The sequence below is a fragment of the Xiphias gladius genome, chromosome 1, assembly GCF_016859285.1.
Source record: "Xiphias gladius isolate SHS-SW01 ecotype Sanya breed wild chromosome 1, ASM1685928v1, whole genome shotgun sequence".
NCBI lineage: Eukaryota > Metazoa > Chordata > Actinopteri > Istiophoriformes > Xiphiidae > Xiphias > Xiphias gladius.
Genome location: NC_053400.1, coordinates 17,829,647 through 17,856,254, shown reverse-complemented (window position 1 = coordinate 17,856,254; position 26,608 = coordinate 17,829,647). Strand labels below are relative to the sequence as shown.

The 26,608-nt window shown below is 42.2% G+C and overlaps 2 protein-coding genes across 4 annotated transcripts in view; both read left to right on the top strand.

The window, feature by feature from the left end:
* The first annotated feature begins 1,032 nt into the window (after positions 1 to 1,032).
* LOC120789880 (stereocilin-like) lies at positions 1,033 to 15,014 on the top strand. The gene is made up of 29 exons (XM_040127045.1): positions 1,033 to 1,132; positions 1,234 to 2,367; positions 2,966 to 2,990; positions 3,083 to 3,668; positions 3,856 to 4,743; positions 4,846 to 4,908; positions 5,002 to 5,127; positions 5,382 to 5,548; positions 5,633 to 5,819; positions 6,220 to 6,335; positions 6,788 to 6,920; positions 7,081 to 7,263; positions 7,551 to 7,589; positions 7,671 to 7,847; positions 8,266 to 8,415; positions 9,402 to 9,460; positions 9,634 to 9,757; positions 9,904 to 9,986; positions 10,084 to 10,219; positions 10,816 to 11,018; positions 11,225 to 11,315; positions 11,411 to 11,582; positions 11,758 to 11,927; positions 12,475 to 12,630; positions 12,730 to 12,872; positions 13,292 to 13,440; positions 13,697 to 13,794; positions 14,731 to 14,878; positions 14,953 to 15,014. The coding sequence occupies exons 1-29, from the start codon at positions 1,033 to 1,035 to the stop codon at positions 15,012 to 15,014; spliced, it is 5,868 nt and encodes a 1,955-aa protein (XP_039982979.1).
* Positions 15,015 to 17,444: 2,430 nt separating this feature from the next.
* The window catches only part of furina (furin (paired basic amino acid cleaving enzyme) a), an 83,132-nt gene continuing 73,968 nt past the window's right edge, over positions 17,445 to 26,608 (top strand). The window contains exons 1-2 of one of the 3 annotated variants that reach the window (XM_040135970.1): positions 17,445 to 17,757; positions 23,912 to 24,234. In XM_040135970.1, the coding sequence (XP_039991904.1) occupies positions 24,025 to 24,234 (210 nt within the window). In that variant the 5' untranslated portion in view covers positions 17,445 to 17,757; positions 23,912 to 24,024. Of the gene's footprint in view, positions 17,758 to 17,946; positions 18,299 to 20,435; positions 20,612 to 23,911; positions 24,235 to 26,608 lie in introns of those variants that run through there. The other 2 variants (XM_040135964.1, XM_040135978.1) reach the window with 2 other exon arrangements.

Genomic DNA, 26,608 nt, shown 5'->3' with positions numbered 1-26,608 from the left:
TGGATAGATATCATGGGTGTCATTAACATGATCCAGATTTTCACCTTGTTTGAGCACCTAGCTGAGTGCTGTGACCTTCCTGCAGCCTCATGAAGTTCCAAACTAATGAACTATAAACACCAAAACAAAAAAATTGATATATTGTACATCCAAATATAAGCGCTGACCTAAAAGACTGAGACACGTTTGCTGTTTTTCAGGGATTATACCCAAGCTTAATCAGGCTACACTCTCCTTTTTCTGTGCATTGCCATATAAAATAGTCAACCCTACTGTAGGGTGACAAGAAAACTCATGAAACATGAATCCCATAGACAAAAAAAGACAAATGCTCCAAACAGCTAAAAGGACAGAGAGAGGTAGAGGAGAGTGGTGGGAGGGGTGCAGGGGGAGAGGGAAAGGTAGAGAGAGTCGGAGTGATGGTGAAACACAAGAGTGCCGCTCAGAAAGAGGTCAGCTCCGAGGGAGTTGACGCCGCAAAGTTAGAGATGCTGTTAAACGCTTAAGAGAATACTTAGAGACATAAATGGACTGTAACTGTTGGTGAGTTCTGAAAATGTTTTGTCCACAGTTTTTTATTATTGTTAGTGATCATTGATATTTTTAATTTACAAAGAAGAGTTTCAATAGAAACAGATGTATCCTTCTCTACTATGTGTCAAACTGTCCTAAATCTCTTTAAGAATCAAAACTGTGCATTTAATTTTGTTTTCAAATATCATATCCGTTGCTCTCTTTTAGATACTCTTTTGTGCATCACGTATGGACCTACCTTTAATAGTTCACAGTTTTATAGGTTTTATAAGTTAATTACAGTACTGATACTTGTTTTTGTAACCATGCAGTGAAAGTGGTAATGTGATGTGGCAGCCAGTCATTAGGCTTTAATATCCTCTTTCTGCTGAGATACTTCACTCCTTGAGTCCATCCCATCGTTGAAAATGAAAAAAACAGCATCCATACAGGGTTATGTGAAATCAATAGGAAGAGAAAGATGTGACAACACTATGCCACTGCGCACCCTGGCATAAGATGAAGATGGAGGAGAAAGGGCCAGGGATGGCCACTCTTAGATTCACGAGCATCGTAGTTTGTGCTGTTTTACTGGGACAAGGATCCCTTGAGAAGACAGGTGAGTGTGCCACTAAAACACGTCATTAAATACAACACTTGTTATAATATGTGGTTATTAAATGATGCCGACTCAAGCTGTCTGTAATGGGACTGTTCCAGGAGGTGGTAAAGAGGAGCAGACAGATGCCATTCTTAGGGAAATAATTGCAAAATGGAGTAAAGGAGGTGGCTGGAATCCGCAGAAAGCTCCTCCAGAAACAAACAAAGACCAGTCCATGCACCCTTGGGTGAGGAATATCATGGGAAGCCTAAAAACACTTGGTCTTCTTCCCACCAAGAACCTGCCTTCACTAAACAGCCCGATTGACAGACACCGACTCTCTGGCTTCCTCTACAACATCTCTCTGTACCTCCAAGAGGTGGGTGCTGAGATGGAGGAGGAGCCGGGGGATCCAGATGAAGAGCAGCTGTGGGAGAAGGTGCTGCATTTCTTTCTCCAGTCTGAAGGGAGTGCTGCCCTGAACCAGTGGAATGGTCGGGTGCCACCCCGACCCAGTGTCAAAGTGCAGGACTGGTTTTTGTCCCTGAGGGGCAGTCCTCACTGGGATTGGCTCCTGGGGCTGCTGCAGAGTCTGATCACTCTATCAGAGCGTCAGCCCCACAGGCCTCTCTTGACTTTCTTATCTCAGAACTGGAGGACAGTGAGCGCTGTGCTGGAAGCTGCGCTTCAGGCTCTGGTCAGTGGGACCTATGGCCAGGCCAGCGCAGGCCTGCAGGGCTTCATCTGTGCTCTAAAGGGCCGTAGTGACTGTGCCTTCAGTGTTAGCTGGCTTCAGCAGCTGTTGCGTTTCTTAGAAACACACAACTGGAAGCCTGTGGTCAGTTTACACCCAGCAGGAGAAGGAGCAGAACACAGAAAGGGCTCAAGCGCGCTTGGCCGTTTGAAGCCCTTCAGCTTGCCTCCTGAGGCCATGAGGCAGGGTGGGTTGTCTGGAAATGCAGCTCTGGAAGACACAATGGCCACAGAGGACGATCCAGACTCCATGCAAAGTTTACTGCTGCAGGCGTTTTCACGTTCAGGTGGAGGAGAGCGAGGAAGCCACTTGGCACAGAAAAATGTAACTCTTGTGCAGAGTTTGGATGGGCTGAGGAGGGGGCTTCTGCACAGGGTGGGTAGTTCTGTTTACGGTAACCTGAGAAAGAAAGTGTCACGAGTTACCATGGCTCTGCTCGATGATGTCAGCAGCCTGGTGGACGTGCCACAGCCCAACGCTCAGGGCCGGTGCTCAGTTGGTGAGTTTGTGGCGGAGCTGGCCCCAGAGGCCTTTTGCACAAACATAAGGGATAACTCATTAACATTGGACAAAAAACTGGGTTTAAAAATTTGTAATGAAGTGTGCAGTCTTCCAATACGTCAACCTGCTGGCTGCTTTCACAGAACATTTTAATATTACATGAATTTGCACAAACAAATGCTTTTTTTTGGGGGGGTGATTATGATTATGAGGCAATAAGGCTAAAGTGTGCGTAGTAAGTATAAGTAAAAATCCAATAATAAGCTGTTACGTTGTATTTAGTTTCATTTACCAAGTAAAACCCCTTTTTAAGAAGCATTGGTTTCACCTGAAAGATACAGGACAGAACCTGACAGCGACTGACACTGCTTTAAAATCTTTATAATCATCCTGGTCATTGAAAGCACCTGTTGTTAGCTTGGCTAATCTCTTTATCCTCTCATTGATGTCAGTAACATTATATCTTGGGCATTGTTATCTGAGCTGCACTGTTACATCAGGCCTAGTTGTACACTGCAGGAGCTTCCAGATACTTTTTCCACCACTGATTCACTTTGATTTTCAATTAATACTTGCTTGTATTTGTCTTTTTGAAGGTGACCTCAGACAGCTGATCTTATGGTAAGATATTTTAGAATTATGACTCACCGCATTTTTCACGTTTGACGATGAGTTGTTGGAAAACACCCTCACATTTCTACTTGCATATGTAGGGGGATAAGGCATAATGTGATGTGGAACACCCAGGCTTTGGGCGTTAGTTCCCAGGGTCTTCCAACCTCACTTGCATTCCTGTCCTGCCCCTCCACTGAAGGAGAAGGACTGAGATCACAACAAACCCCAGCCCATTCATCTCCTAAAACAGCCCCTTCTTCACGAACAATCTCCAAACAAAACCACCTTCACACACTCTCTACTGCACCTAATCGCTCCCAGTTCAACCAGCCACAAACAGGGTGGGCGAGAGTGAGCAATGACCAGCTGAGAGAGATGGAGTACTTGACCTCTTCAGAAATCCTAGAGGCAGCGTGCAATGAATCCATCCCAGGCTTGAAAGGTGTCTCCAACTTCACTGTGTTCCTCTACTGCAAACTGTTTCAAGGGGAGAACGGGTCAGTTGATCCCGCCATGGCTCAGATGGGGCTCGACCTGCATGCCACGTGCTCTGATGCAGCTTGGTACCTGTCTGCGGCTGAGGAGGACTTCCTCTGGGTCCATGTCTGCAGTGAGTTCTTTGCCCATGAATTCAACAACACTGTGTGTGCCAACTCCTCATTCTGGCTGCAGAGAGCACATCAGGTAATGGATCACTTTTTTGATGAGTGAGCATTTGATTGTTTTCGTGGAACTTTTTCATAAATGTGTGTGGTATGGCAGGGTGTAGTGAGGACATGCTATTTGTAGGTACTCGTACATTTCTTCTTTTTTTTTTGGCTCACAATTTCTTTTACTTCATGTTAACTTATTTTTCTTTTACTATTTGCAGGCTGCAGAGACAAAAGAACACAATTTTTTTAACCAGACAAGCATAGATGACCTGTGTGTGCAGCTGTCGGGTGAGATGATAGGAAGTCCAGGGCTCGATGAGAACTGTCTTGCTCAGTTGGGCAGCAGGTCTCTCAGTGCCCAGGCTTTCAGAGACTGCTTCCTGCTGAACGGCTCCATCCTGATCTCAGCTTTGTGCAGTAGAGAGTCCCCTGACCTGAACCGATCCTTGCCAGAGAGTAGCTGGACCACGGCATACTGCTCCAAAGTACTCAACTTCTTCCACGCTGATACCATTGAGGAGACTTGTCAGTACAGGGAGTGGGCTGTACATCGTTTCACCAACACCACCCTCCTGGAGCTCTGTGGGCAGACACATGGGCTGAGAGAGTACATTTGTCTAAACACCACACTCTACAATCAGCTGCTAAGATCAGGGTCTCAGTTTGCTGATTTCTGTGCTGATCTGCAGGCAGAACTCGAGGGCAGGAAGTGCTTCCTGCAGAGGTTTTTTGACATGCTCCCAGCACCGTATGAGTTTGACACATCACAGCTGTGCGTGGACCCGGCCCCGCTGCTGGTCGATGTCCTTCACAAGCTGAGTGTGTGTGAGGTCGAGGGAGGGGATCGTGAGGGTTATTTAGTGGCGCTGGGATATGTGTTGCGAGTGTTGGACTTCATGGTGGGCCTCTCTTCAGGTTTGGATGAGGGGGAAAGAGAGGCGAGACAAGGTTTAGGTCAGGCCATCCTCCTCTCCAGTCTCCTCGACAACACATCCTGGGCCACGCTGCAGCCAGAGGCCTCCATAAGCGTCCTTCACACTGTGGGAGTCTTCCTGCGCAGAGAGCAGAACGCCACCCTGAAAGAAGACCTGCTGAGCTGCTTCAGTGTAAGATAGCTGACTGAAATACTCACACACCCACAAAGACACATAGACACACACACACACACATAGAGCAAAGAGTGAATAACTTTTTGCTTGTCACATCAGCCCGTCTTGTGGGACCTCATCCAGCGGGACGACAACTCCTCTGCTCTCAGGGTTCTGCTGCAGGTACTGGCCCGTGCAGCTACATTCACACTTATCATTTCCCAACAGATCGGCACACTGAACTTTATTTTTGATTTAGTGACTTTATCTCCCCAGGAGTACTTCCAGATGCCAAGAGACAGCATTCGCACTCTAGTGATGTCTGCTGAAAAAGATGCAGTTAAGAGATTTCTCTCCCATATGCATCGGAGTTGGGACCGGCTACAAGTTGAAACCAGCCAGGTTTGTTCTAAAACTCCCAGCAAAACAATGAATGTACTATTTGTGAAACTTTCTATTCAGCTAATTGTGCAGGTTAAAGTCCTCAGTCATTATTGCAATGTTCTAACAATTCTAATGACCACAGTTCTATTCTATTACACTCTCTTGTGCTGTATCCATTTTTAAAAAATGTATGTCATGGCCCATGCATAGTGAAAGAGAGCCAAGGTGAATACACATCAGTTACTTTACTGCTCATTTGTTTTCTCTTTCAGGCCTCTCAAAAAGAGTTGCAAGCCATGGAAACAATGACTGCTGCTTTCATCCACAAGTTCCCCCGAGTGACCCCAGAACTGTTCGTTGACCTGTCTCAGTTCATACCCTTCATGTCTGTCCCGGACATTATGAGCTTCCCCTCCTCCCTGATAGTCAATGACAGTGTGTGAGTTACTGACCCAAGAAACATCTGGTTTGATACACAGTACCTTCCTGTCCGGATGCTAACAGCCTCTGCGTTGCTCTGTAGATTGACAGCCATTCGTGACCACAGCTCAGGGATGAAGTCGCTGCAGAAAAAGGCCTTTGTGAAACGGCTCCTGCAGTCGAGTGCTGTGGGTGATGTCCCTACGTGGCCACCGTACTTTCTCAGTTCCATTCTTCCACTTCTGCCTTACCTCCCAGTCAGTCATTTTCAGCAGCTGACATCACAACAGGTTAGAGGCCATTTCAAGCTCTTAACATAACTGCTGTATCTCCTCCTCAGATGTCCACCTGGGTTTCTTACATATGTACAGATTACAAATTAAAGGGAAAACCTAAATAAACGAGTAGAGAAAAGCTTCAAAACAGGGCTCGAGGACCACTGAATGGTTTATGAGTATAAAACAATAATAAATCATATGCTATGGCCTTTACAGTCACCAGATCTCAACTCAGTCAAAGTCTTATGGGAGATTTTGGAGAAAAGTCCTCTCCACCATCATCATCAAACATCAGACCATCCCCTTATCAGACACTTTATGTTAGTTTTTCTTGTAATTTGTTACCTTTTTTATATAGTTAGTGAATTTTGTATTCAGCTTGTTTCAAAATTTAATCTGTCGTCTCTTTTAGCTTGCTCCTCTGGTAGAGTTGCTAGGCAATGGCAGTCTGGATGGTGTAAGGGGGCGGCATGTGCTGCGGACCCTCTTCAGCAAGAGGAAGAATCTGACAAGTGATAACATACTGAGGTGGGACCGATGTGTATAAACATGTAGTATCTAGTAGCATAAAAGCCCATTGCTCCATAGCATCAATGACGGTCAAGAGCTCCAAAGGGAACTTCTAATACAGATACAGAATTTCAGTCCTGCACTGGCTTTTGCCTTGTGTTTGGCCAGGAATTGTATTTTAAGAAGTATTGAAAAAGTCTACCACATAAGTCTTGTAAACATGGGAACAAAGATTTTTTTTTCTTGAAATTCATTGTTTATTTCTGATGACTCAGATCTGAGTTTTGTTTAGGTATTAATGTACGGCGCTATGGCGCTAATCTTCCTTCACACTATAGATGATGTCTTTATCTTTGTTATATGGTTTATTATAACTGCTTTTATCTCAATATTTAGAAATTTGCAGGCTACACCTTATGTGTGAAGTTGACTTGATCATCAGAAAGATTGAAGGATCATGTCTTTTGCAGGTTAGGAGTCCTTGCATGTTACCTGGATCCAGTAGACCTGGGTTTGTATGTTCAGGACTCAGCTGCATTCTCTGCTCTCTGGCAGCAGCTGGCTCAGTGCATATCCAAGGGGTTCATCAGTGAGAGCGGCAGGGTGAGGGGCGCATGTTCTTACTGACATGTACTGTATGCACAGAACACGACAGAAAATCTCCTTTAAACTACTGTCGTCCTCAACTGCCCTTCTGTTTTGTGTCGCGTGTTGTTCCACACAATGTCCGGCTAACTCTGGTTTAACTGTGTCTCATGGGTAGTTATCCTCATGGTTGATACCAGCAGTACAGACCCTGAATATCAGCAGCATGGCTCCTCCAGAGCTGTCTGCTCTCAGTGGTCTGCTACCCCAGTTAGGAGCTTCCTTCCTGCTGTCTCTCCCCTCACAGCAGCTCCTGGAAGTCCTCTCACAACCAGGAATACACAGATATTCCCCAGCACAGGTGAGCAGGGAATGGGTTTTTCATTCACTTCTTGTCATTCTTATCTTAGAAAAAGTTGTTAAATGTTCTCCACAATTTTGTCGTGTTGTATATTAGTAAGTTCGCTTCTCTTCTTCATGCCATAGGCTCTAAGTGTAACTGAAAGATCTACAGTTAATTAGCTACCAAATCTCTGGAGAAGAGGATAAATATTGATGAAATATCCAACCCTTACCTAAAATACTGTCTTAAAATGCGAGCACTGTTGTATTTTGTATGCACACTCATGAATTTTTTTATACTTTCAGGCATTTCAGATGTTATCCAAGATTTCAAAGGACATCAATGTAAGTAGACATTTTCAAAATATTTCTGCTGAATTTCAACCAACTGCCAACTCACCGTTGTGTTTCTCTCTCCCTGCCCAGCTCACCATGGAAAAACTGTGCAGCCTGAAGCCATTACACTCTGGTCTCTCCCCCGCTGTGCTCAGAGACCTCCAGTGGCCTGAGATCAGTGAAACTGCCCACTGTCAGTGCTGGAGATCGTTACTAACTGAGCTTAGGCCTGGCCATAGAGCCATGCTGTACAATGCAATGCACGAGGTGACAGTGCTTTCTTTCTTAAGTACATCACTTATCAACTCTCTTATCCTTTCTCTTATCTTTTCATCCCTCCCTATGATTTGCTGCAACTCTTACGTTATTGTCACATGTCGAGTAAAAGACAGAGTGGAAGTGAAGAGGCTTTGTCAGTCGATATAATTCAACATCCCTAGCCTTTTTACTTTTACAGATTGTGTAAGAAGCCTAAAACTTATCAGAAAATATCACATTAAGAACAAAAAACAACAACTGTGGCCTCAGTAACATTAAATTGGCTAAACTGGCACTATTGTTTCCAGAGAGTGTTCGTTTGATCCACATGTGTGAAACCCGCTTTGTGTTTCCTAAAGGGCTTTTAAAGGCTTCCATGTTTAAGTTTAAAGTGTTTTTTTTTTTTTTTTTGGTTGTATGTCAACAGGCTTTACACAGAGACTTGCAGAACATCACACAGCAGGCAAACTGTCTTTTACCATTTGTCCCTCTGAGGAAGCTGATAGATGCCATGAATGGAGAAACAATCCTGAGAGATATCAGCCTGTACAGAGACATACACTGGTCGCCACAGCAGGTGCACATTTTACTTTAATCTAACTTTGTGTGCTGTTTAACATTGCACTGATATGAGAACAATAGGTTGCCAGTTCTCTGACTAAAGAAGAAAATGTTACCAGCTTCGGTCTTCGCTCCCTTTAATCTGCAATTCATTGGATATGCTTCACATGAGCCTTTCAGGATATTAATACTCCATACACATCAGCTAATTAGTTTGGATGTAGTACAATGGTGTAGAAGGGTAGCATAAATTAATAATGACTACCTCGAAGGAATTTTTCACAGCCAAGAGTGTATTAGCCTGCTTTCACCACCTGTTCTCGGCCTAACAAGACAAATCAATAAAGATTACTCTTTTCACTTAGTTGCTAAACTGAAATATACTGTGACACTGCATATTAAGCCTCAACTATTGGTCATTGATCAGGGTTATTTGTGTGTTCTGAGTAATAAAAAAAACAGTTATCAAAGAGAATTTGGGTTCCACCTGAAACTGATGCCACTGCATATACATTCAAGAAAGTATATTTAAATTAATATTTAATGTGGTGCAGTCTCATCAGTGATACACCACCAGTGTTTCATTCTGGCCATTTTTTGCGGTAGAAAGTTTAAAGCCCCTGCTGTCATCAAGAGACCCTTAAAGTGGCTAACTTCATGTTAAACTGCCTATTAAATTCTACCTATAAGCTCTGTGTAAAATACTTAAGTCCTGGTTTGAGAGTGGCACCAAAGGTGATGGGATCAGCAAAAACATGTGGGAACAACAGGGTCCATTGTTTCTGTGTAAGGCCAAAAAAACCAACACTATCACATTCCACAACAATCTGACCAGTTGTTGCAAAACATTTCAAACAGAATCTTTTAAGCATTAAAACTAAAAAATGTTTGGTCCCTTAAGGTGACCACAAGTTGTTGTAGGTTCCTTCGATTAAAATGTTATTCATCTGAAGGTAACCCATAGTCAAATTGCTGACTCTGAAACTTTTTGTCCCTGTATAGGCTCAGTTTCTGTTCAAAAAAACCTATGAATTTAAAAACATTACCAGCAAGTCAGCAAGGTGAGTTGGACCTACTGCACCAAAACATCCATACCTATGATTTTAAACAATAAGTAATTTTTCTTGCAAAATGAATTAAAAATCTCAAAACAAACAGACCAAGTCACGGTCAACTTCAGGTCAAATACTCGCTCAATAAACAATTTAAATAATAGCCTCTGTTTAACTTGGAGGGCTCTGGGTCATATTGCCGGTGGAATGAGCTGTGACTTTTTGAGGCTTTGGACGAACCATACAGATTTTGCAGAGCTGCTGCAGTTTGTCAGTGAGCTGCCTGGAGGCATGAGACCTGCTCTGGTGAGGAACAAACACTTCAACACCCTTCAGAATCTTTATCACAACCTCTGATACGTAGCCATGATTCATTAGACTGATTTGCTAAAACAAACTCAAAAGGATGTTTGATACTAACAAGTGCAGATGTGTTTTGGCTGCGTTACCAGCGGAAATGTGTCGTAGAGGAAATGAGGAAACAACCTGAACTCGACCTCAGTGTTTTGAGCTCTGGGTTTGCTGCAACATTACCGTGGGTATCTCCTTATTAAACATTTATTTTACCCTTTTCATTAATGTTTCACAGTTTACCCAAAGATTGCTACATCTACACCTCTGCTCTTTTGCAGAGTTACGATGATGGAGAACCTCTCTAATGCATCCCTGAGAGCCATTTTGGAGCACATCCATGCACACTTTGCTGATTTCCTCAGACTGCCACATTACAAGCAGACGAATTTAGCCGAGAAGGCTATAACTGAGCTGGTAAAACACCAACATGAGCTATAGCAATACTGCATATCCTTAGATGATGTGCAGGAGCTGACACAATATGTTTTAGGTAGAAAAGCGTGATCAGAAACCAGTTGCTGCATGTAATCTATTAACAACAATAAGATAAAATAGAAATCCTTAATTAACCTCAGGGTAATTAAAATGAAAAACTGTTACCATGAGCATCCACAGTAAAGCTGAAGTCAGACATGCTATTTCTGGTTAAATTAAATCAGGGCTTACGTCAGTGACAGTGAGTCATGTATTTGATTTGATTTGTATTAACAAATTGATGGGTCAGAAAGAACAAAGTTTGTGTGTGTGTGTTCGTGTGTGTGTGTGTGTGTGTGTGTGTGTGTGTGTGTGTGTGTGTGTGTGTGTGTGTGTGTGTGTGTGTGTGTGTGTGTGTGTGTGTGCTTGCTTGCTTGACAAGCCTGAACCAACAAACCTAGGGAGAAAAGCAGATGGAGAGAGAGATTCAGGCCATAACCTGCCTCATCCTCACAACAGCTTTTCACACACGTAAAGTCATACCAGTGTGAAATCCTTGTAATCCAGGCCCACCGTGTGCATGTGGTTCTCTGCAGGGCTCTTCTCAGGGTGAGGTGGAGATTGATGGCACCACTCTGGACGTCCTGGGGCCTTTACTGCCTTTCTTGGACCAGGACAGTTTGGCTCTGGTAGACAGAGGAGCTCTGGCTCTGCGGCTGGAGGAGATGAGAGGTTTCTGCCTTCCTAAACAGGCTCTGAGAGATATTAGTGCCCTGCTCACTCAGAAAGACTTGCTTGGGTAAAGGAACACATCAGCTGGAGAGAATGCTACAGGGTCCTGGTTATGATACATGGGTCAATATTATGTTAAGAGGTTATTGATTTCAAAAATTTGACACTATACAAGCAAAAATGACTTGAAACAAATAGAAAGGGTTAAAATGTTAATGAAAAAATGAAACAGGAATCTGCCGTGGTCATGACACGAGTGCACTTGTTTTCCAGGGAGCCCTCCCAATGGCAAGTTGGTGATGTTGAGCATCTGGGCAGGTTGGTGTTTTCTCTCTCAACAAAGCAGATTAACGCCATCCCGCTGGTAAGCACCCAAAAGCACCGCCCCATGCAAATAATTAATTTCGCTGCACTTTAACGAGATTTATCCTGACGATATTATGTGTTACTCCTGTGCAGACAGTGTTGAATAAAGACACAGTGGAGCAGGTCCTGGTGGGTCAAAGGCGCTGGGAGGACAGTGCGGTGGGTGGAGTCTGTATTACTCAGTGTGTGGACCAGCATCGCCAGAGACAGCAGACTCAGAGTCTCATCCGAGGGATTGTCAAAGCACAGAGCAGGAGGGCAAAAGGTTCAGTAAATACTGAATATAAGTTTTAGTTATAAGAAGCGACTGTTGTTAGTGCACCTCTCCACCACTTGTGACCGACACAGTAGATAAGGGTCGATGTGATTTGTGAAATTTCTTTGTGGAAGTTTCTATTGATAGCATTGCACTGAAACCACCAGTGTGTCTCTTGGAGTAGTGCCAGTCCCAAGCTGTGCAGACATAAGGGGGACTTTTCCTTCAGCTTGGACGTCCACTCAGCTCGGCCGTATGTCGCAGGTGGATCTGGAACAGTGTGTAGAGGTTTTTGGTCAGGACGCTTCGCTGAGCTCTGAGCAGCGGTGGTCACTTTGGGCGAAACTCAGGCAGGTCAGTAAAACTTGGCCCACAAAAGACCAAGACGAAGTTCAGAATGTCTCAGCTCATGAATTTTTGTATTTGTTTGATGTTATTTTCACTTTCGAGGCATCCATACAAATTGTTCTCCTCCAAACTAGTGTGAATCCAACGTTTTCTCGCCTATGGATTATGCAGAGACTATTTGGGTCAGTCAGTAACGATGTATATCATCCTTCACATTTTTTCAAAGTCTTACTTGAGATGTAGCAGTTCTGTCCCCCTCCCATTTTGTCCCCATCAGGGGTATCTAAATATCAGAACACAATTCTTGGTAAAAATGCATCATCCCAAAAAAATGTAATCAAAATTTGACTATTGGTGTCTGAGAACCTCCTGTTTTTTGTATTACGGTGGAATGTAAGTTTGCAGCTAAAAAGTTAGAAGGCCAGTAAACAGGCCTGTTGCATCTGGGCTGATAGTTTCCACCCCTGAGAGACAGCTGAGTCAAACGTGAGTAGTGTTTTAGTATCAGCATCAGCTATGGTTGACCCATTCCTTGGTTCTTCACTCACCCCAGTCCTTCAGTCCGGTGAGAGAGCTGAGAGCGGATCAGGTGCTGGCTCTGGGCTCAGTGGTGACTGAGATGGGAGAGAGAGAGCTGCGAGACACAAATCTCACCGACCTGGGTGTGTTGACACATCTGGGGACACTGACAGACTGGAGCCCTAAAAAGGTGAACATTTGAATTTTTGCTTCCGATGTAAAACTGCGAGCAAATGACAGACACCCAACTTGAAAACTTTGGGGTAAATGCTACTATTTGACCTTTCAGATGAGAGCAGTGATTTTAGGCGTGATGCGGAAACGCAATCTGAAAGTGGAGCAGTTAACAGTCATTGATCTGGCAACATTTGGCCATCTGATCTGTGGTCTGTATCCCTCAGAGATCAAGAAACTGACCCCATACAACCTCAGGTCAGTCAAATACTTGATGTATGATTATCCACATTCCAAAACACACTGTAGAACTTAAGAGGCCTATGCATTTGTGAGCCACATTGAAAATATTGCCAAATTATCCAATTTATCCAAGGGAGCAATCACAAAAATCATGACAACATAAGTCAAACACAAGCAAATGTCATAGACTGAAAGGAATATGAACAAAGATGGACATATACAGTAAAAATTAGTCATTTGTAACAGTGTAGTAATGAAACTCCTTCCTGTGGCTTTAGAGAAAGACTTGTAGTTTTAGAGAGACATTCATTAATATCACATACACCTGCTAACATATGTAGGGTGCACATTTCTTAGCAGCACAAACCTCATGAAAACATTATGGATACCTTCAGACGAGTATGAAGTCCCGAATCTTCTTCCTCAAACTGCAGTGTGGCTGTCCTGTTCCTGCGGGAGATGTCCCTGCCATGCACAGAACAGCAGATGGAAGCTTTGGCAAGCTGTTTTTCCAGACCGGAGGCCTTTGGTCCCACCAGTGCTTGGGGACCAGAGGTTTTCACTGAAATTGGGACGTTGGCAGGTACAGTACAACGTAATATCCCTGGAGGGATAAACCTTTTTGTGATCAACTTTTTAAAAATTGTTCTTTCAAAGAGTGAGGAGGGCGGGAGAAGGGAATGACAGCTCTTGGATGAATAGGCACAATCTAAAAATATTCCTGAGGGCACAGACTTGAGGATGAACCAGGGGAAGTTATAAAATAAAATGCAACACGTCCTCTGTTTTGATATGAGAAACATAAATTATCAGACTACAGTGTGTGTCTGTCTGTCCAGTGGGCCTGGAGGATATGGTGCTGTCAGCTCTGGTCCAAGAACAAGTGGAGGGAATCACCCCTGAAGCCATTGCCCTGATGTCACCAAAGAAGATGGCTGTGAGTTCCACCCATGATTTCAGTAGTATGCAGACATTTTGATAGGTCATCAGGAAGAGCTTAGGTGTGAATAATAAAATGAATGATGGATTAATTGCATTCGGCTGCTTCAGTTACAGGGTCGGGTGTTGTGCATGCTAGCTCGCTGTCACACTGTCATGACTTCCTGGGACACTCGAATACAACAGAGCCACGAAAAAGGCCAAGAACAGCCATGAGCAGATATTTTAACAATTTTTTTTTAAATCACATTATTTCTCTGCTTTTAGCAACTCTGTGGTTTTCTGAAAATGATGTAAAGTACCTTTTTTTCAAACTTAGAATTTGTACATGTAGCTGCCGAATTTAACATATTGTTTCCCCACAATAGAAGGTAGTAAAAAATTTTAAATAGCATTTTTTGTGTGATATTTAATCAAAAAACATAAGTTAGACGCAACTTCAGAGTGGCATACTACATCTGCATTTCTGGCACTAAAACGGGGAATCTTAATAACATGGAAAATACAGAAAAACGGGCTGTGACAGCATGGATAACAGGCTCAAAAATCACATGGACTTATTAGGAATGGAGTAAACAGCTTATGCACTCCAACAAAATCATACTGGACAAAAAGGATTGTGGACACATATAAAGACACACATAATCAGTAATGAGAAAGAGCATGCAGTAATGGACACATAGAATATATTATTTGATTTAGGAATAAGGATATTGACAGTATTCCCCTACCATCCCCCATAGTTGTGTTACTGTATATGTACATATCATGGCTTGTCACTAATTGATTTATTTAATTTTCATATGGAAATTTAAAAAATGTGTCAAAAGGTGTGACAAAAGGGCGCTGCCTCTTCACCCTGGGGGCCTCCCCTCAGATGACAAAGTTTCCCGTAGGGGTTAGTTAGTATTTGTGGCGGATGTGTGTCTGACAGGTGGTGTTCAGCCCGACTCAGTTGTCGTGGCTGAGTGCGGAGCAGGCGTGGGCTGTCACTGAGGAGCAGTGGACTGAGCTGGACGCTGAGCAGAGACATGCAGTCAGACTGGCTCGATATGAAGGAGACGTCCTGCTGGAGCTGAGAGGTGCGTCTTCAGAAAAATAGGGGCGATAAAAGCCATAAAGCGCACCAATATGATTTTTATGTTGTGTTTAAAAGGTGATGACAAACACTCTCTCCCTCTGGATCTACAGGGAGAAACTCGGCTCCAGCAGCCCTGAACACAAACAGCCCCGCTTTCCACTCACTGACTCTGTGCCTCCTGTTATGGCAACTAATATAAAATGCTAGAACAAATTTAATCATCCATTCACAATATCTTGATATCATCATATTAGTACTTCAAATAAATATTTAAACTGGTCTGTTCCTTCTGTGTGTTGGTCCTTTCATCTACATTGCGCTTGACTGTGCTCTGCCGCACATATTTCATTTTTTATGTGAGTTAGTAGACTGGAGGAACGTAAATCAATGTATGTAGCTGTATTATGTATGGTATTGTTTTGTTAGAGCAATTAGAAGGGGCAATGCAGTGATTAATGTTTATTTGACAGAGGACTTTCCAAAATTTACAAGATGTGTGATCAAGCAAACAAACTTGAGATGATACTTTATTGCATTAACTACACACCATGGGCAGACACTCAGGCCTATGGTGTGTGGTATATTTAAAAATAGCTATGAACACACCACGAACCTCATGAAAACATTTTGTCTTTTCTTCAAGGGGGGGATCAAATGTAAAAGTCTTGTATCTTTTCCTTTAAATTACAGATATTGAGGTCTATAAAAGATCTTTGAAATCTCTTTCCGATTTATTTACGACTTGTGTCTGTTCAGCAACGTCTCCCATCGGGCCCTGTGACCTCTATGGGAATTTTCTTCCTTCTAGTAGGACCTAGTTTGCAAAATTCATTACAGAAGTGGTTCAGATTTGATGTATGAATCTGTTCAAAGTACAATACTTGTCACTCTGTTAGCGTCTTTTATATATCCTGTATGTTTTATTGAATACAAGCTGACGCTTCTCTAATGTGTGGTATTTTTAATAGTATAATGCTGGAATAACATGTATGATAAAAATGTATTGGTTTTTAAATCTATTGACACAAAAGGTATTAGACGATGGTCAGTTTTAACATCAGATCATCATCTGGCCTCCTGTATCTGAGAATTCATTTGTGAAACGGCTGCATGCAAGTAGTTTTCATTTATTGAGTTTTGGTACTGCACTCCAAATGAGAAGAAAATACCGGTGCTATGGTATTACTGAACCGCTCATTTTCAGTAAGTGGCTCAATTAATAGATGTCTGCCAATCTCAATTAACAGATGCTGCATTCTTTTAAGCTGTCACGCAGGTGCAAAACCATAATATGTTTTAAAATGACCAAAGGCAATTTGATTTTGATGAAAAAACAAACAAAACAAACAAACACACAGAATTTGAATTCGGTCCCATTACAGAACCTGACACGTTTTGGTCTATAGTTTAGGGTTCTTAAGCGGGATTCAAGGGCCGTCAGGGGTCCAGTAGAGGATTACAGGTGGCTTCAGTAAAATACAGGAGGATGTAGACAGAAAGCGTGTGGATTATCAACCAGACAAAGTGAGCAACTACCCCAAAGAGCCCTAAGTTCACTATCTGCCACTTGGTTTTTGATATTTTATTCAATCGCACATTTAAGGAATTCAATCAACTAAAATACAGTATCAATTAAAGCACGCTCTGCAGTGTTAGCTAAATCTGTGGTCCTGTCTTGTACAGGGGTTCTGTGTCAAACTCTAGGTTCAGCACTAATTTTAATCATGGCTTACATGATTTATATTTCTTTGATTCTTTTGCGTTATCTGTTCGTCATTTTGTGCCTTTATTTGATAGATCCAACGGAGAGATAACTGGACACGAGGAGGGAAAGAGATGAGTCATGACATGCAACAAAGGTTCCCCGGTGTGGACAGGAACCAGTGACGTTGTGGTTCATGGTCGGACCACCAGGGCAGCCCACATGGTGCATATTTCGAATTAAAGTTGGGTCGAATTAGCTTATCATAAAGTGACGGACATGCAGAAAACGTGGGACCCAGTTGTTTTATTCCAGCATAGGGGTAGGCTGCCAACACAAGCTGAAGTTTTAGGGAACGGCCCTTACAGTGCCCTGACCCGAACATCAAGCAAAATCTGTGGGCAGACCTTAAACATGCTGTGTGCGCAAGACACTGAACTTGAAGCGATCTGCAGGGAAGAGTGGCTGAAAATGCCTAAATAGAGAATAAAAAGACTCTTAGCTGCTACAAAAAGTGTTGAAAAGCTGTGATGTCTGCCAAAAGAGGGATTACTAAAGGTGCCCAAACGTCTGCAAATACCCCTCCCAAACAGGTTAATCTGGCCCAAAGAAACCTTGTCATTTACCAATCAAGCTGACGTTTCTTGGCATGCAGCACGGCTTTATACTGGGCACACATTACGCACTTTTTCACTATAATAATACATTTCCCATCAGGCTGCACAGTAAATAGCCTGCCAGCCCCGGTTCTCAGGCTAAAGGCGCAACGCGGCCTGCGGGCGGCAGGTGGCGGTGTAGCAGCGCTGCCGCTCTGTAAGTAGGTGTTGCTCCAACGTCTCCACTTCGTACACGACCGTGACGTATTTCCTGGGGCTTGCACGGACCACTCAGCGGTACACCGGAGGGCTATCATGACTATTTATAACCAGCTATTCTCTGTTATCAATTTTCCTGTCGCTTCACCGTGCCGTCGTCGGTTCTAGCGCCGCGGTGTGAGACAACAACGAGCCGGCGCGAGCAGGATGTAAAAGGAGGCTTGCAAATTGAGCCGTTTGTAAGTTTCCCCGTCTGCTCCAGCTCGTATTTTTACTTGTTTGGGCTGCGTGGCTGGTGAGTTTACCGTGCTCCCGGCTCCGGTACCACCGGGACCCTGACACAGGACAGGACGGGACAGGACGGTATGTTGTTTTATTGATCCCGGTTGCTGTTAGTTTGTGTGTGTCGCCTCGAAGCGGGTGTGTGGGGGGGGGTCTCTCTCTCTCTCTCTCTCTCTCTCTCTCTCTCTCTCTCTCTCTCTCTCTCTCTCTCTCTCTCTCACACACACACACACACACACACACACACACACACACACACACACACACAGACATAGACACACACGCCGAGCTGACGTCGACTGCGCCGCGTCCAGTTTCTGCTGTTCGTGTTGAGGGGCGAAAAATTTTTTGTGGCGGTCGTAATCCACAGTGCTCGGTTGGGACGAGCAGTAAAATGTGAGAAAGCGAGGGTCGGAAGTGTTGAGAGGAGAGGAGAGGAAAAGGGGAGGCACCTGTGAGACGGAGCAGGTCAGCCTACCGCGGTGTCAAGTTTGCGTTAATCACGGCGCGGTACAGTTTCAGACATATTTGTCAAGCGGAGGAGTCGTCATCGGACCCGCTCCAGCCGCTGCCCCGAGCCACATTATGACCGCTTGTTGTTGTCACGGACTTAACTTGTGAGGTGAGTCCTCCGACCGTAAACTCGCAGCGTTACTCCTGTCAGCTGATATATTTAAACCCCTTAACTTCAGCTCATAACGTGTGGGACGCTACAGGCCTGAGGGGGAGAGCTTTTTCCTCCTTCCTGTGCTGTTCTGCAGTTCATTTCTGTTCCCTGCAAACACCCACGATGTCTTTTTTTTTTTTTTTTTTTTTAAGGCACTCGACGTGTTGTTTACACTTTTGCTTTACTTTTAGTACGATACTCTTGATATACCAGTGATTATAGAGGCTGCTGCACGGAGAATCATTAGGAGTGAACCCTGACATCCGAAGTAATCAATGCAGATCTGTAAAACACAGCTGTAGCTGCCTTCCGTAATATGAATATATAGGTTGTTATTGTATTGAAGTGAAGCTATTAACCTCTCAGGCTGACTTCTTATGATCTGCATTTCTTCCTTCTACACTCTTTATCTGATGAAACATAATCTGGCTGGATATGAATACTAACTTTCTCTGAAAAGCAGTTTTTTTTGGGGGGGGCAAATTCAGTTAAAGTGTAACGGAACACTGGATTTTCAGTGTCATTGCAGATGTTACATTGAGTTAATATGGGAAGTGACTTGCTTGTGTTGTTTGTGCTTCAAGTAAACCAAACACTGTAATGACTATTGAGCTTATGATTATTATGGATAAACACTATAACATGGTCATGGGGCACCTTGCATGCAGTTACATGTACCAAATGAAAATAGTGATTCTCAAATACACAAAGCATGTTGTTCGGAGTGTAAGTGTTTGCCAGGTGGTTTCCATGTACAGTATGATAACATGTAGTCACGTCTTAATGTTGAGCAAGAAATCCCTTGCCATACAAGCTCCTTAATGGAATTCACATATGTTTCTGTTCGTATCTCTGGAAAAAATGAACTCAGGAAGGGAAAACTCTAGAGTTACCTGTGTAGCAGAAAATATCACGAAAGTGTTTGTATGAAGCATTAATGGTGGCATTGGTACAGGAAGTCTGACTAAGAAGTTGACAATGCTTGTTTTAAAAAAAAACCCAAATATACTGGGGAGGAAAAAAAAGAACAGAAAAAATGGGTTTGGTTATTGTCTACAAGTACTCTAACTAGGCTAGTGGAGAGGCAACCCGTAATACTTAAAGTGGGTTTTACAGCAAAAAATTCCTATAAAGAATTAAATCTTACTTGTAAAGATGATAGCAAAGCACACCTAATACTGTGAACAAATGCGTTTGTCTCTGCAGCCTAGTACATTGGATTTATTATGACATAAGGAATTAAGGCTTTTTCAGATTTTAAGTAGTCGGCTGCCTGTTGTTGGTGCAGTAGTGACAAACCCTGTGTTATACTGACGATCTGTCATGGAAATACCTATATATCACAATTTAGGATCTTATGTGGTACTTCACCGGTACAGTTATATCTTGCTCTATTTATCAGGGAACGCTGTTGTAATTTCTTGTTTTTTCCCAAATACACTGTGAGGGCTGTTTGATCGCGCATGCACTGAGATATTGATTTCATGTGTGTCACTATGAGAGAACTGGCAGTAATTACAAGACATTTGAGTGTGAGCAAAGGGTAATATGGGCTAAATGCATGTGAGTTGGTTTTTGTCTCATTAAAATGTAAATAATAAAGTGATGAGGTGTAAACTGTTTGGTAATGAGGCTGGTATTATCCTTTGGGTTTAATGGTACTTGGCCAATTATACTTTGGCATAGTTACCTCTGCCCAGAAGGTCATGTTTTCACCCGTGTCTGTTTGCTGGTTTGTTTATTTGTCAGCAGGATTACGCAAAAAGTACTGAACTGATTTGCACTGAACTTGGTGGAGGGATGGGGAATGGGCCATAGAAGAATCCATTACATTTTGGGCGAGATCCGGATCATTTACTATGAATTTGAATTTTTTTTTTTTCTCTCTGAAGTCTGGTGTATGTTGATTGACATTGGATTTTGCGGGGGTATGCGATCTACTGAGGGCCATTCTATTTTTTTTCTCTTATAACGTCTGTTATCACAGTCTGACATATGGTATCATTTACTGTGGTAACACTAAAGACCACTCACAGTGCGACGGTTGGCTTCTCCTTTGTCTCTCACGAACATTAAAGTAGTGGAGCAGTTGATATGCCATGGCGTGTTGTTTTCACGCTGACGTTAAGAAAACTGAGTGGTTGAGCGCCCAGATGAGGTCACAGGCGTCTGTAGTTAAAATAAGAGTGAGTCTCGAAATCAGACAGAGCTTTGGAAACGTTCGCGTTCTGTTTACTTGTTGCATCAAAGAACAGAGGACAGAGCTGAGTGAGTGATACCGCAGATTTTTTTTCTAGCTTTCTTTGTCTTTCCTGTTAGCTTATTTTCATTGTGTGCTCTATTTTAAAAATTTGATTAATTCAAACCTGATTAATACTTTGGCAAATATTGGTTTAAATAGTCAGAGTTAAGACATCACTTTTGAGCCTGTCAAAAATGAGGAAGAATTCAGATGAGAGGCTAGTGTTGTTTGTCAATTTTAGTAGGAACTGAGCAGATGATCTTGTGTATGTTATCTTTCTTAAGTCTGTGGCCGACGAAGAAATGATATTATCAAGGGAGTTCCTTAAAATTTCCATGCAACCAGCCGGATAGGAAAATTAGTGACCGAAGGGACTGTTATACCAGGAAGAGTAATTATTCCATTGAGGCCATTTATACCAAAGTAATGAATGCCCGATGAAGATCTAATTCGGAAATGTTGCTTTTTCAATATATCTAAATTAATGAACATTTTTTTCAAAGCTCAGTGTAAAAAAAAAAAAAAAAAAAAAAAAAAAAAAAAAGTTCATTGTTATTTGAATGTAAATATATATAGAAGTGTAATTCTACTTCTAAAAAAAAACTTCATCACAAGATATACATGTAGGGTAAATACCTGTAAATGTGTAATTTGAAACAAAATATGTGTTACGGGAAAACATTGTAAAACAGGTTATTGTTTTTCACAGCATATTCAGATATTAGCAAGAAGAAAAGCCAAACAAATATGCTTATTGGTGAACTAGGCGCTATGTGCTGAAGGGATCCTTCAAATTTTTGTGAGTGATCGCACTGTGCACCATATAAATCAACATCAGTAAAACAAGGCTTATAGTGAGGGGATTTGAACTGAGATTTGCTCATCCTCCCATAGCCATCTTACAATGTGACAGTGTTTGGCTACTTAACAAAATTTCTGTTCATTTGGACATCTATAGGCAGGTCACTTTCTCAGTATGGTCACTCGCCATCTGACTGCATTCGGGAGTGAGCTGATTCCTCTTTCAATCTCATCCTTCTCTGTTAATCATTTTCTCTGACAGTTAGCATTTTTCAGACTTAAGTCTTTTTGAGCTCATCATCTGTGACAGCTATAATTCTTGGCTGTTTGACAGATTTTTTTGCCTGGTTAATTTCTGTAGTAACAACGTCAGGAGACGCTAAGAAGCCGTTTTCACTTGTCATGAATTTATTTCTTCTGTGGCTGCAGAACATGTTACACAAGCCTTCAGGAAGACCTGCAGCTTAAACTGGGCTACAAAAGCAACAAAACACTTTCAGGGCTGACTAACCCGAAAGACACTCGCTAGCCTAGCTACATAATTAAGGTAAAGACAACCCATAATGTGACACTCCGTAAAATAATGTACATTAGTTACACTTGCAGTGTCTCCATTCCTTATAAAACCTAATTTACAAAAAATGCTTTGAAATTGTCTCTACGGTATTCTTCCTCTCCAGAGCGGCGGAAAACTCTCAGCGTAATTCTTTACTGTTCATTCGGCTTAGCCGCTGCACCTAAGTCTTATAATGGTAGGGAAGACTCAGAGGGAAAGTGTGCATCCAAAGCATCTGGTGAGGATCACTAAGCAATGGATATGGACGGCAGCTGGCAATAAGTGACACACATTATCTCCACCTAGAAGTCTTCCCAGAAATCGATGTAACTAGTGCCCCAAATTCCTAAAATTGTAAGACGCTCAGTTGTAGAAGTAGCTGGTCAGATAGAGCTGAGTAGGCAGCTGTTAGGCCAGAAACCAGCTTGAGTATCTCATTTTCCTTGTCACTGATGATAGGTGAACAAAGTGTAGTCAAAACAGTTGATTTATTGAATTATACATTTGATATCCAAAATATATTGAATTTACATTAAAAAATAAGTAACGCTCATCTTTTTCTCTGGTGCTCTGTACACTGGCTCGAATTTGTCATGCAATGCACTGAGTATTTTTGAATATGATATGCCCTGGTAATAGTATACTAAATTACTATTTGTGTGCACAGCAGAATGCCCCATCCACCTCATGCTTCACAACAAACTGCCCAGGGAAATTTTGAGGAGCTTGTTTGTTCACTTGGAGTGCGGCATGATGGCACAGCGATATGAAATTCTCCATTTTGTACATTGGATGGCTAACTCTGGAGACAGGGTTGTTATAGAAGGGCTATTATACCTGCAAAATAACTGGAGAAACCCTGTCCCAAAGTAGAATTGAATCAGGAGAAGAAATGTGACTAGATACAGCAGGAAACTTAGACTAGGACCAATGTATTCAGTATATTCCAGTCAACTCAGGGTTACAGTAGAGTTAGCACTTTGGATTATTGTCTTAACTGACTACAGGCGCAGCTGATCCTCCTGGCGGGAAACAACAGTTTAGAGGCATAATTGTATCAGCAAACAATTACACCATGAGCTGAGGTCCCTGTCTCTGCTCACTCTGGCTACTGTAGCTATACTACCACATGATATATTGCTTTGTCTTATTAGTAAGATTCTGTTTTAGAGGTTTGTATTTTCTTATGGCATGGTGATAACATATCAGTCAGTATACTACAACAAAATACCCCCACTCAAATCAGTATATCGAAGGGGAAAATCTTCTCCATTTGACGCTCAAAGTGTGTATGCTCTCTCCTTGGCTGCAGCCAATCAGTGATCTGCCATTGGTACATTTAGGCATTTAAACTCCACCCTTGAGCAGATACTAAATCTCGTATTGACACTAACTCTGCTGTGATCCCTCAGCATCCAGGGCGTAGTCTAGCTTTCCAACCACAGTCCTCCACCTCCAAGCCAGTATACCTAAGCATTTTCCTTTCGTAAGCTTCATCTACCATATCCTCCCATCGGAGTGTAAATGCCAACATTTGCTGATAGGTGTCCGACCATAACATCAGGTCTGGCTTTGACGTCTTGCTCATCACTTCCTGTGGGATCATCAAATGCCTGTATTCGGCTGGGCTGTAGTATGCCTGCTAAAAACTGCTGTTGGGGTTGCTGTTCTTCCTCATCGACAAAACATATTAATACATTAATATTCGACCGAACATGGACGCAGCTACAAGGGGAGGTCGCAAAACCTCAAATTTGGACTAAGTGTTCTTTGTTTGCCGTCGTGAATAGTTTCCCTGTGAATCTTAAGATGCCTAGGTTGTACAGGCTTCTTTTATGTTACAGTTTTGTGGTCATGATGGATCACAAGGAATGATTCGCCAGTGAAATCACCAGGCTTTCATCAAATCACCACCAACTTTGCAGATATGTAAATGTGCTTTATTTTCTTCTTTTCTGTTTCCTGTCAGGTGTGCTGTGACTGTCCCCTTCTTTGTCTCCCCGTGCACCTGCATGTACTTTGGGAAGCCCGGCCTGTCGGAGAGGCGTTGTGCTCAGAGACTGTGCTGCACTAGGAGAACCCATGGCTTCTGGCCCCCCATCTCCCTCTGAAGGCCGCAAGCTTAGGCTGCTGGAGTTGCTACTTGGGCCTCTGTTGGTCTTGCTGGTTTCTGGGCTGGGACCAGCATCGGGGCAGAAGGTCTACACCAACACGTGGGCTGTCCACATACCTGGAGGTCAGGAAGAAGCTGATCGAATTGCAAGTAAACATGGGTTCATCAACTATGGACATGTAAGTAAAAAGCTGCATTTTTGGATATTTTTGTCTCCTGCGTTTGCAGTAAAGTTTAGAGATAATAAGGAAGTTAAAGTGCTGATACTTTATACCAGAAGTGATACAAGGGCTTAAGTGGGGAAAAAAAAACAACAAAAAAGCTTGCTGCTATTTTACACAGTGTGTCCAACTGCTATGTGTCTAACATCAGAGTAATGATTAATTTCTGTGTTTTTATATTCTATCAATGTCCAGATATGCTCATTTATCACCATCATGAGTTATGAATTATTTATGATGCTTCTTTATTATTTTAAAGTTCATTTTATTGGGCCTTTCTGTTTGGCCAGCTGTCAGAGAGTATAGTGCAGTAGGAGAATATCTTTATCTCTTTCCTTCTCTGTGTTTCCTCCTGTTTTCTACTTTTCACCCACCCAAAAGCAAAAGAAAAACACTTGAATTAATAATTCCAAATCATATCTCTCAGATTAGTCAGTTAGAAAAACCTGCAGTGAAAAACAAAATATTCGGTCAAAACATCAGTGTCAGTGGTTCATTGTCATTGCAAATACCTTGTGTAATGACGGTAGTCTAAAGCTACAGCCTGCAACCTCCACTAAAGTGGGAAATACATCTGAAAATTACTGAAACCTATAAAGGCTAGACAACCACTTCATAAGTTAGTGACTTAAATTTGGAAGAGCAAGGTGTACTTTATTTCCCTGTTTAAAACTCATACAGTTCCAACATATTTAGAATAATCTTAGTCAAACTCACAGTGACTGGATCAAAAAAAAAATCCCAAACACCTCACACTGTGTGATTTAATTGGCTGGCTGACAAAAGTTTCCTGCGTAGAATGAAACAGACCCCATCCATCATGGTCTGATTAGTTGTGATGCTCCATCTTAACTATTCCTGACCCAACAATCATAAAGCTTGTCCGCCCTGTTCAGTTTAATCAGTTCTACACATAATTTTTAGCAAATCATAACATTACAGATTGAGGTCCCAGTCTTATAGTTTACTTGTGGTTGTGTGTGACCCTGTATATTCAGGAACTCCCACAGTGACCCTTTGTGTGGAGTCTAGACAGAAAGAAAAAATGCTGTAAATCTGTCAGAGCTCAACTTATGAACTAAAAAAAAAAAAAATTTGTTTTTTAGGCAACTGCCTCTTCCATATTGAGAAAGCTTTAAATTATTAAGATCTTATTAGGCCAGTAGTTTTACAGGAACAGTAGGTGTTGGCGATGAATTACGGATAAAAATTTCCTGTGTTTTTCTGCGACGTATTCCTATTGTTATAACTTGCTGTTTGACCTCAGTGGAAACTAATTAGCCATGTTATCCTTTTAACGTCATCACATCTTCTCCTGAAGAAAAAGATAAGAAGACGTAAGATAATTTGTTAAATTAAATTAGTTTTCAGTAGGACTACAGGAGTGTTTTTTGTCGTTACTCACACAGCGTCTTCTTTTTCTTTGGTGATATTCAAAAACCAGTTCTTTCTTGTGCTTAAGTGTTCAGCAGTTACTTGTGAACTCCGGACAATAAGGGAAAGTGATGGAAAAAGCATTTTAATACAATAAGAAAAGTGTTTGAGGTATCTTTGATGTACCTTTCTTTCCAATAAAATAACCAAAACTTGTGAATGTAACCAAACGGTTAACTCTTCTTTCAACCAAAATCTTTATATACGAATTTGCAAAGTTTCTAAATATTGGTACTGTTAACCTAATCTTTCTGGATAGATGGGAAAACCTTGCAGAAGTGGATGTTATTCTCACTGATATGATCAACTGCTCCAAACACCATGTTATTTTCCACCAGTGACATTCAGCAACATTTTAGGATCTTCCCATCTTAAACAGTAGAGCTGTAATTTGCCGATGGCACAACATAGCTTTAGACATTGAGGCTTAATTACAGTAGGTGTGACACAGCTCTTATCGTGGTATAAGTAAAAACTATATCATAGGAATCAGAGGATAGTTGTCATGCCAAAGATGCATCTGTAGTTTTTTTTTTTTTATTTTTTTTATTTTTTACAAAATAAAATACAAAGCCTGATAAACGGAGAACACACAGCTCACCATGCAGATGTTTAAGTCCCTATTCTCACCACTTTTCCATGGAACAGTGTTCTGTTTGGCACCACATGTCTTACTGGTCATGACCAGGAATGTTATTTGGGCTCTGAATTACAGCATGCAGACTAATGAGTAATCCTACACACTTAAATCCTTTAACTATGTATTGGCCATGGACAACAAGTATTTCAGACAAGTACGCCCATGTACTCACAAAACAGTGTCTTGGAGATGATAAACTGTGTTTTGGCCTGTCTCAGCAACTTACTTAAAACCACACAGCTTGATATTTTGAGGGAG